At 51.9% G+C, this 11,123-nt stretch overlaps 1 protein-coding gene across 1 annotated transcript in view; it reads left to right on the top strand.

Moving 5' to 3' along the window:
* The window catches only part of ALX4 (ALX homeobox 4), a 44,000-nt gene extending 38,938 nt beyond the window's left edge, over nt 1–5,062 (top strand). The window contains exon 4 of the mRNA XM_022592298.2: nt 551–5,062. Within this exon, the coding sequence (XP_022448006.1) occupies nt 551–880 (330 nt within the window). The 3' untranslated portion in view covers nt 881–5,062. The remainder of the gene's footprint in view (nt 1–550) is intronic.
* The last annotated feature ends 6,061 nt before the right edge of the window (nt 5,063–11,123 follow it).

Raw genomic sequence — 11,123 nt, forward strand, 5'->3', positions numbered from 1 at the left:
CGCTGTCCACCCCATCCCCTCCACACCACAGCCTGCAAGCCCACAGCCCATGTTCCCAGTGCCAGAGCTCTCTGGGTTCACGTCAGCTCCCGTCTATCAAGTCTCAAGGGCCTGCCAGGCCTGGGGAAGAGCCAGAGATGAGTGAGACACTTGCTGACCCTAGCGGTCCACGGATGCAGAGACAAAGTCTGCATCTGTCTCTAAAGTTGCGGGCTGCCCTCAGCTGGTGAGCTGTGTCCCCAGGATGGTCCTTTCACTAGACGCTTGATGAAATTTCAAGTTCAGTCTTTAAAACGGAACCGCTATCTGCCGCTCGCTCGCCTGGCCCTGGGAACAGAGGAGCCAGAGCCTAAAAGCCAAAGGCTCCTAAGGGGCTAGATGGCCATAAAGGTTTTGAGAGGCTCCCAAGTAAACGCTCCAGAATGGTTTCATCATCAGGGTGGGCTCGTAAGTGAGAAGAGGTCATCCGTGGGGGAGGGGAAAGCCCCGATGTACTCCCCGCACCCCAGCCCCCGACAGCCTGTGACATCTCTGCCTCCCCTCTCCCCAGATTCAGAACCCGTCCTGGATCAGCAACAACGGGGCTGCCTCACCAGTGCCAGCATGCGTGGTCCCCTGTGACCCTGTGCCCGCCTGCATGTCCCCTCACGCTCACCCCCCCGGCTCTGGGGCCAGCGGCGTCACCGACTTCCTGGGTGTCTCTGGGGCTGGCAGCCACGTGGGCCAGACGCACATGGGCAGCCTGTTTGGAGCCGCGGGCCTCAACCCGGGCCTCAACGGCTACGAGCTCAACGGTGAGCCAGACCGCAAGACGTCGAGCATCGCGGCCCTCCGCATGAAGGCCAAGGAGCACAGCGCGGCCATCTCCTGGGCCACATGACAGAGCACCCCCGTCCCATCCCCATGCCCTCCCCCATCTCGGGGCACAGGCCACGCCCATGCTTCCCAGGCCCCCAGCCCCCCATTCGACTTTCCTCTTAGGAGCCTGGCCCGGGGCCGGGGGCCTGGCCCTCAGCACTTTCCGCCACTCCAAGTCTGAGGCCCCATGGACTGTTGGGAGGGAGGGGGCAGCAGACACTGAGGCCGAGCCCCCGCTCCCGGCCAGAGGCAGTGGAGGAAGCCAGGCGGCCGAGTTTTGCAGCTTTGCATCCATTATAAGCTGAAGACCCTTTCTCCCCACTCCTGCTCCTCTGCCCTGCCCGGTTTGACCGTTGAGTCGAGGATAGACTCCCATGCAGACCCAGCAGTGGCCACAGTGCAGTCATGTCCGTCCTTCCCTCTGCTGTGTGGTCCCTTGGTCACCAGGCCAATGACTGTGTCTGAAGAACAGGCTGCCCTGCAGAGTCGGCCTCGGCCTTCCCATCTCCTTTTCTCTCCCTAAAAGCCCACGGAATCCCACCTCCTGGACCCAAGGCACCCGCCTTGCCTTCACCCTGGATGGCGAGGAGTCCCCGTCCTGCTGTCCCCTGTGCTGGGCACACCCGGTGGGATTGGGCAGAGAGAGAGACGAGCTGGAGCTGAAGGATCCTGCTGCCACCCAGCAACCCTGGCCCCGGAGGATGCACAGCCGCCCTCGCACCCCGAGACCCTGGATGTGGGTGAACAGTGCAAGGGAGGATGCAGACCACCCACGGTACCCATGAAGCTGGAAGAAAGCTTCTAGGAGCAGGGAGGGCTGCAGGGAGATGTCCAGGGGAGTGGGGGTCAGGGGCTCATGCACACAGGTCCGCTCTCTGGCCACCTGACATCCCGCTGCAGGCAGAATGACGGCGACAGTGGGCAGGTCCGGGTAGCTTTTTCTCCATCCATTCAAGCCCCTCCAGGGGGATCTGGAGGTGCTTGTCCCCCCCATGTCCCATTCTGGTCACTCACTGGGGTTGCTGAGCAGTGTCCTGGTGTGGAAGGACTTACACCTCAGCACACCAGCTAAGCCGGCGGGCACGGTGGCAGAGGACCAAGAGCCGCAGGATCTGCCAGAGGATGAGTGCACGCTCACTCAGGCTCCAAGCGGCAGGCCAGCCCCTACACAGTCTTAGGTGGCCCTCAGCAGTCTCCAGCGCCACCCCTGCCCAGAGCCTTCCACTCAGGCGGAGGCTCTGTGTTCCTCTGGGCATAGAGCAGAGAGCGCCTGCCCTTGCACTTCTGCCCTAGGGGATGGGAGACCCCAGCCCCTCGCCCTGGCCTCCGGAAGGGCTCGTGGGGCTGAGCTCCTCTGGGTCACTTGCTCTGTTCCAGACACAGAGGTCAGGGTGCTCTCTGGAAGCAGATTTCCCTGCCTGCAGGGAGGGGCCTCCTTCTGCAGGGGTGCCACCTCTGCCTGATACGAGGCCTGCGACTTGAGTTTAGGCTCCAGGGCCCAGCCGTCACCTAAGCTCGGGGCACAGGGTACCTGTCCTCCAAAGCAGGCCTTTCAGAGCCCTGGGAATCCCCCTGGCAGGTAGCCCCTGGGGAGAAGGGCCTGCCTTTTCTCCTTTCTACCCCGATTCTGTCAGTGAGGAGGGCCAGGTCCACCAGGCCCAGAGGCCTGGACACAGGACAGCCTCTTGGGTGGTGGGCAGGGAGGAGTGAGACCCTCCCCCTTGAGCTGCGTAGCTTTTCGGGGACATCGTGGTCTCCACCTCTGTCTCACGTTCTCATGTGCTCCAGAAACAAGACTGGGGAAGGAACTGGCTTTGACTTCCCTTAACAAGAGTCAGACCTCTTCGTGAACCGTAGCTCTAAAGTTGACCTTCTAGAAGTGAAAAGGGTCTTGGATATTGAATTAAATGTTCTTGGAGGCTTGGCTTAGTGTTTCCTACATTTGAGGATCTTGGACTGACTCTTAGGAAGCCTTTTCCAGTTCTGAGGTTGGCGGAAACAACTCAAACTCCCAGAATCTAGAAAGAGGAAGGAAGAAATGGCCTTGGGCTGGAGACAGTCCCCCAGCTCCTCCTTAAATGCCCTACTGGCTGGGAAGGACATGAGAGGAACTTTCACCAGGGGTATGTTCTCCCCTGGGAGAGAATCAGACAGAGAGAAAGAACTAGGATAGCCGCAGAGGAGGAGGGAAGGGAGAAGGAGGGCCCTAAGTGGAATCTTCTGGAAGGGACCCCAGGCCATCAATTCCTCTATGTGTCTGCTTTCCGCCTGGGCCAGACCTAAGCCAGGCAACCCAAAGCTTGAGAAGAAAAAGCTTCCGATAGAAGAAGGCTGTGTGTCTCTGGCTGTCTGTCCCACCAACACAGTCAAGTATCTAGGATTAAAATGTTGGTGTAAAATGTCCCTGTGCATCTCCCCACAGGTAGCTTCCCAGCCCCAGGCCTGTCCTCACCCTGTCCCAACCCTCAAGGGCCTGCCTGACACTCCGAGAATCCCAGAATCGCCCAGTGGGGAGGGATTAGAAACCCTCTAGTTAGCCCAATCCCTTCACAGTGGAGATGACCCGGGCCCCCAGGGGGGGACGTGACCACCCTGAGCCGTGTTTCACCTGAGGCAGAGCTGAGCGAGGGGCTCTGATGGCCGGTGCTGCGCAGAGCTCCCCTGGTCAGGAGGCTGGGCCCAGGCCTTCTGCCTTGTCAGCTGCTGGGGTGGGAGGTGCCCCTGCAGCCTCTCCCGTGATGACTAAGCAAGCTTGGGCGGCTCCTCAGGAGTGAGGTTTCATGAAGGCAGGTGCAGGGGAGAGTGGACCCTCTCTGGGGGTCACTGCTAAGCCAGTAAGCTAAAAGAGGTGGGGTTTTCTTTGCTATTTGCCTAAGATCTCAACAGAGACGGCCACGCAAGCCGGAAGTGATGGGCGGCTGGCAGGCCTACGGGCAGCCTTCCCACACTGCCAGCATCTGATCCCTGCTGGGAACCAGTCTCGGCAGCCAAGGCTTGACACTGCTAAGCTGCTGCTAGCACCCTCAGGTGCCCTCATTGCTCCCAGGGCGTGGGAGGAGAGGGCTCCGGGGACACACAGAGAGGCTTGTCCCCAAGTCTTCAACGGCAGTTGGAAGACATGGGCTTTGGAACTTTCCTTGAATTCGTTCAACTATACTTGATTCTCAGCTCTCACCACCATGCCTCCAGCTTGGGGAAGCATGGTGGCCAAGTTAGTTCAAAGACACTGCAAGGGGGTGGGGTAGCAATCGTGAGGTGGGTTCCCAGCGCCCATGGCTGCAGCCACGCTGGGCCCAGTGACAGTGTCCCCTCCGCCCTCATTCCCGCTGGGTGGACAAGAGGAACTCTTCCAGGAAAAACCACCACAAATCCCGCTTCCGCAGCCATTCCGTCTCAGGGCTGGACGCTCTGGGGCTTTGGGTCTGCGTGATGGCCTGTCAGGTGCAAAAGCAAACAGGCCTAGCGGGAGTGAGGATGGCTGGCAAACAGGCCCCCAGGGTAATAATCCGTGATCATGAAAGAGAAAAACGGGAAGACAACAAACACCCAACTTCTCAAAGTCACTGGGAGCCCACGTGACTTCCCTGAGGATGCTGGAGGGAGGGGAAGGTGTTCCAGTGAACAAAACATTACCTGCCCTTGCCCCGCCCCTTCTTCCCCTTCACGTACATACATAGAGCTAGGCCTTTATACTACTGATTTTGAAGGACAGTTTTCAATGTCTAATAGTCTGTTTGGTGTGCAGTGGTTGAAAAGAGAGCTGAGTGCTGGAAGGAACATGAACCTCAATCAATACTGACTGTTCTCCTTGTAAGATAACGTAACCCTGTATAAATGCAACTTTTCTTTTAGCTTGATGGCCTGGGGTGGAATATTAAAAATATATATGAAAAAGACATTAAAACTTCAGAAAAATGTATAAAAAAATGAGGTCGGTTCCATAAAGTTTTACTGCCTATACCACCATGTAACTACATTATAGCAAAAATATTAAAAGAAACGTTCTTGCCTTTTAAAGTAAGTTATTGCACTTACATCTTTGGGGGAGGGGAGGACTGTTGATGAGAAGAGGACGTAGGGGCCCAGGCACGGGGCCAAATGGAGCACTGATGCCGCTGCGCGCGCCCGGCGCACCCTTGGCTGGGCACGGCCCAAACTGTCTGTTTGGTTGTTGTTTGCAATAAACTCCTTCTCCTTCCTCCTCTCAACTGGAACCTGTCTATTTTGTTCCTGACTTGTGACAGATGAAATGTGATCGGAGGGGCCTCTGAAATCTCACGTTAATTGAAGTCGGCAAAAAATACTAACAGTGCCCTTTTGAACTGCTGACACAGTACAGAATGGATTACCAGGGCTAGATTAACAACAGGTGGCTGGCTAGGGCTCCTGCACAAAGAGGGGTGCGTGGCCTGCGAGGGGCTGGAGCGCCACCCCCCTCATCCCAGAGGACCTGCTTGCACAGCAGGCAAGCAGCAGAGGGGGGAAGGGGGGAAACAGGGGCTGCCCCTGCATCTCCAGTGCGCTCATCATGGCCCCTCGATGTCACTGGTACCATCTGTGTTTCCAGGGTCTGTTCCGAAAGCAAGAGGTGAGCCAGGGCATGGAGGTCCAGGGCGGGGAGACCTGGCTGCTTGGCACAAAGAGTGCAGGACAGGCTTCCAGAAGAGGCAGGTCCCCGTCCTGGCTCTATACTTAGTGGCTGAGAGAACTTGCAGGAGGTTTGTTTGGGGGATTTTTAAAGCAAAGCTCTAAATACAAATTATGAAGCAGGGGTGGGGGGCCCAGGTTCTGCTATGGAATAGATGCTTCCTTGCTTTCCAGCATGAAGGTGACTCAAGGAATAGGCAGTTACTCTCCAAGGGAGCCCCCCCCCCCGCTCCCCGTGCCGAGGGGGAGACAACTTCGTTCGCCAAATGACCTGACTGACCCTCAGCTCTCACATCTGATGGAGGGGAAGAAGCCTGTCCCTGCCCAGTTCACCAATGCGGGGGGAGGATTAAATGGAGATGACACATGCATGGACTTTGTAAGCTGATGTGGCAATGGTGACATGAAGGACCACGATTACTCCCGGGAGAAAAACATCTCCCTCCGGCTACCAGCTCTGAGTCCGACAGGAGACTCCTTTTCATCTTTTTCCAACTATTTAAATGCTGCTTTCTTGGAGCCACATCTCAGATTCGGTACCTGTAGGGTAAGTTCTCGTTCAATATGGACCTAGATGGTTTTAGGTTGGCTTGAGCTGGGAACTTGTTTTTAAAAATGACCCTTTTCATCTGTTAGGGTCATGGCAGCTCTTGGACTCTCCACACCAAGTCACTGCCAAGTCCCAGGGTGGGAACAGAAGCAGAGGGAGAAACGCCTTGCGTATGGGAAGCCGCCTGCCTTGCACCCCTGCTTAGCAACCCCAGTAACCTGGAGTCCAGATGAGTGCTACTGACAAAGGGCAGGATGGCTCGACAGGGTCATTTGGGCCTCCCTGGTGACTCACGTAACCCATCCCTGGGACTTGTGCCTCCAAGGAGTGTCCCTGGGGAGGACCAGGCCAGCAGGGCTTCCTTGAGTATCTACTATAGCTCAGCCGTTCCCTGTCTGGCCGCCAGGACCACTCATTGCTCCCCAAACCGTCTGGGGCCTTTCACTTGGCCACAGTAGTGGACTTGCCATCTGTCTCCTTCGAATGCCTGTGCCCCGTCGCCAGCCCTCTCTGCCGGGAAAACTCCTGTTCATGCTCTGTGGCCTCCAAATGATAATGTCCTCTGTGAAGATCTTTCTTAACACCACGCCTCACGCCAACTTCCACCCCCAGGCCAGTGGTTGCTCCTTCTGTTTGTAATAGTGTCTCAGCACAGAGCACCGTGTGATTTACCTATGTATCTGCCTGACCAGCCCACGTGTCTACAAAGCTCCGAAAGAGAGCCAATTCCGTTGGCGTCTGAATGCCTCAGAAAATAGTACAATGAGGAAGTGAGAGAACGAATGGGAAGGCGGGGCCGAGGGGAGGCTCTGTTTTGGTTTTGAATGGGAAGAGGAAGGCTAGAGATGGGCCTGGAGTGAACTCAGAGCCTCTGCTTGGCCGTGGACCCTGCCCACCCTGCTCCTCAAGGGGTCATGTGCATCCCTGACGAGCCAAGCCCAGGACTGGAAGGCTAACCTCTTTGTTTCGTGTCCCCGGGGTTGGGCCGGCACAAGGCCAGCTCCCTAAAATGGCCCGAGAGGTCTTGTGTCGGAGAGTGCTCATCTCAGAGCTTTTCCACTTACCCTTGGGCTCAAACCCTTCCTCTCCCCAGTCATCCCTCCACAATCCTCATGCCCCTAAGCCTTCCACACCTCCACTCTACCTCAGGGGCAGTCTGTAGATAGCTTCTTTCCAACCTCCAGAGAAATTGCTCTTGCTGTCAGCTTCTCACCAATCCCATCGTCCCAGGTCTCGCTACAAGAACAACTGCCAGCCTCAGGGCACCACAAGCTGGCTGATCTGTGATTCAGCAGAAACCCTTGATTAGGCCGGTCGGGGTGATGCAGCAGTGGGGGTCTTTCTCCTCACACAGGCTCAGACTTGCATGCTCAGCTGCTCAGGAACAAGAGGCCCTCCACAGACAACCCATCCCTCAAAATAGGGCTCAGAAGTGAGAAGATGTGTGCCAGTTCCAGAGACAATGGGGTGTGAGAGTCGACATTTTCCCAGGAATTCTGTGATTCCAAACAGATTTTCTTTTTTTAGCTCCACACAGACCAACAGGCTTTAGGAAGGGCAAACTTCCAAAAGAAGCTTCAGTCGATGACCCTGTGCACACCATGTGTTAGGTGTTGCCTTAACTAGCTGGGAATAAACCCATGGTGGGGCCCACATGAGATGCCCCCAGAGCCTTGGTCGAGGTGCAGTTCAGATAATCCAGGGGCTGCAGCGTTCTCGCCACACCTCCTGAGATTTCTCTTTTGGTTGCCTCACAAGCCCCCCACCCCATCCCTGCTCTGTCCTCTACCCACAATGGAGCTCTGCCATTTTTAGGCTCTGGGGGAAAAGGAAGAGCTCCCTGTTATGACACTAAGGCCAAGCTACATTATGGAGAGAGAGAGAATGAATAAATGAGTGAGTGAGTGGGTATGTGTGTGTGTCGGGAGAACAAGGGAAGGAAAAGAATGCCCAAAGGCAGCCCACATCTCCTCTCCGAGATAGGTTTGAACAGAAAGCTCTGTCCAGAGGAGGGCATAGCAAAGCACGGGCCAGGAAGCTGTGTGGTGAGTGAGAGACAGGAGAGCTGGATTTAAAAACTGACTTTTCAACTTATTAGCTTGGTTATCTTAGGCAAGCCATTAAAATCCTCTGATTTTCCATTTCTTCATCTGTAAAATGGGGAAAACCAACTCCTGCTTATCTCATAGGAAGTGAGATAAGTGGTTATGAAGTCCAAAAGAGTCAAAATACTTGAAAATAGTGAAGAGCTGTAGAGACAGGAGGAATCACGCACTCTGATGGTTGGGAAGGGCTAAGAGGGTTGACTTCTATCCAAGTGGCTAAGGGCAGGATGCCAAAGGCTAAGGTACTGTTTCACAAAGGTGTGTCACCAAAATGTAAAGCCCTGAGATCCTCGATATTACATTTATGGGATGGGGAACGTGGGTGGTAAGCGATCTCGTGGTGAGTGGTGTATCGGTCTGCTTGGGCTGCCGTAACAAAATAGCGCCCACTGGGTGGCTTAGACCATAGATGTTTATTTTCTCACAGTTCTCAGAAGCCAGAAGTCCATGATCAATGTGCCTGCAGATTTGTTTTCTAGTGAGGCCTCTCTTCCTGGCTTGTAGACAGCCACCTTCTCACTGTGTCCTTACATGGTCTTTGCTCACACAGAAAGAAAGATCTGGTGTTTCTTCCTTTTCTTATGAGGATATCAGTCCTAATGAATTAAGATCCCACCCCATGACCTCACTTAAACTTTGCTACCTCCTTATAGGCCCTGTCTCCTAATCCAGTCACACTGGGGGGTTAGGGCTTCAATATATGAATTTTAGTGTGGGGCGGGGAGATACGATTTGATCCGTAACAAGCAGTGTGGCTGGTATGTGTTATATGGGTGAAGTGGCTGTTCTTCTCAACCCCATATCCCAAAGGATTTCAACATTTCCCAGCAAGTTCCCCAGTGAGTCCAGCAACCACTCAGCTCAGTGCCTTGTCACTTACTACCTAGGCTACTGCTTAAGTAGTTACATCCCATTTCTGATCCCTCCCTGCTCCACTCCATCATTTGTGTCAACACGATGGTGTCAAAGACTAGCTCTGATCACGTCCCCAAGCAGAACAATCAGCTGAAAGGCCTTCACGCTGCCCACAGACATTTCAGCTCTTTTGTTTAGCCCTAAACCACTCTCCAGCCTCATCATTTCTAATGTCCCAACCTGGAGTCAGTGCTCCTACAAATCTAGGATATCCAGTATACTTCCTCATCTTCTTGTTTCCTTTCACTCCCCCCAGGTCAAAGTGCCTGCCTGACCTCCCAGCACACCCCTATCCATATAGTGCCCATCTCCACCTATTAATTCTCCAAAGCCTACCTCAAGTCTCACCCTCTTCACCAAGTCAGAAGCGACCACAGCAGGGAGTGTGTGCAATTCACCCTTAATCGTTCAGTTGTGTACAGTAGACAGGACTATAAGGGTCTTCTCTCCTGTATTAACTTGATTATAAGCTCCTTGAAGGCGGAAAAGCTACCTTCTTCACCTACTTACCTGTAACACCTGGTACAGTCCTATAGCAAGCATTTAATAAACATCAGCTAGATGCCTGGCAAATCTGCCGTCTACATCAAGAACACAACAGAAAACACTAAACGGAGGCAATGGAACTGGAGGTAGCCTAGACCTGTGGCCTAAGCAAACGTCCAGGTAAAGGAGAAAGCCAAGGAACTGTGAAAGGTGACAGTTTTTAACGACCATTGAAAAACTAATCATCTTTATTGAGGTATTACTTACATAAAACGCACCAATTTTACATGTAGAGTTGGATGAGTTTGGACATGTGACCATCACTACAATCAAAATATAGAACATTCTCCTCACCCCAAAAAGTTCCCTTGTGCCTCATCCCAGCCAATCCCCAGCAATAGATAATGTTGATCTACTTTCTGTCACTCTAGATTAGTTTTGCCTGTTGTAAAACTTCTAATAAGTGGATTGTATTTTTATTCATAAGAGTACGTTTGTATGTATGTATAGTATGTATGTACAGTATGTACATTTTTGTGTCTGGCTTATTTGCTCACCTATTTTGGAAAAGCATCCATGTCGTGTCTCAGTTCATTATTTTTATTGCTTAGATGTAGTCCATTTATGGATATACCACAATTTGCCCTTGCATTCATCTGTTGTTTAACATTTGAGTTTTTTCCAGGTTTTGGCTATTATGAATAAACCTGCCATGAACATCTGTGTACAAGTCTTTGTGTGGATATATATTTTCTATGTTTTTTTCTTTTTTTAACACAAGGGTCTTCTATGTTTATTTTTCACACAAAGGCTTCCTCTGAGTTCTTAAAATATTTAATTTTTATTGGAGTCTAGTCGCTTTACACTGTTGTGATAGTTTCTGCTGCACAGCAAAATGAATCACTTATACACATACATATATCCACTTTTCTAGATTCTATTCCCATATATGTCATTACAGAGCATTGAGTAGCGTTCCCTGTGCTATACAGAAGATTCTTTTTTGTTTTTTTAAAGACGTTGATGAATGAGTGTTGAATTTTGTCAAATTATCTTTTCTGTATCTATTGAGATAATCATATGGTTATTCTCCTTTATTCTATTGCTGTTGTAAATTATATTGATTTTCAAATATTAGACCAACCTTATATTCTTTAGTCATGTTGTATCGTCCTTTCTGTATGTTGATTTGGCTTGCTAATTTTTTTTAAAAGAATTTTGTGTCTATGCTCAGGAGGGCTATTGGTCTGCAGTCTTCTTTTCTTGCAATGTTTTTGTCTGGCTTTGGTATCAGGGTAATAATGGCCACACAAAATGAGTTGCCACATATTTCTATCTTTTCTATTTTCTGAAAAGAGCGTGTGTAAGATTGGTATTATTTCTTAACATCTGATAGAATTTGCCAGTAAAACTATGTGGACTTAGATTTTTCTTTGTGGAAAGTTTTAAACTACAAATTTGATTACTTTAACAGATATGTGGCTATTTAGATTTTCTATTTCTTCTTGAGGTAGTTTTTATCACTTTGTGTCTTTTGAAGTTTGTGTCCATTTCATCTATAT

Source organism: Delphinapterus leucas, chromosome 7 (assembly GCF_059928025.1).
Source record: "Delphinapterus leucas isolate spDelLeu-1000000601 "Yukka" chromosome 7, BTC_Dleu_Yukka2, whole genome shotgun sequence".
Classification (NCBI taxonomy): domain Eukaryota; kingdom Metazoa; phylum Chordata; class Mammalia; order Artiodactyla; family Monodontidae; genus Delphinapterus; species Delphinapterus leucas.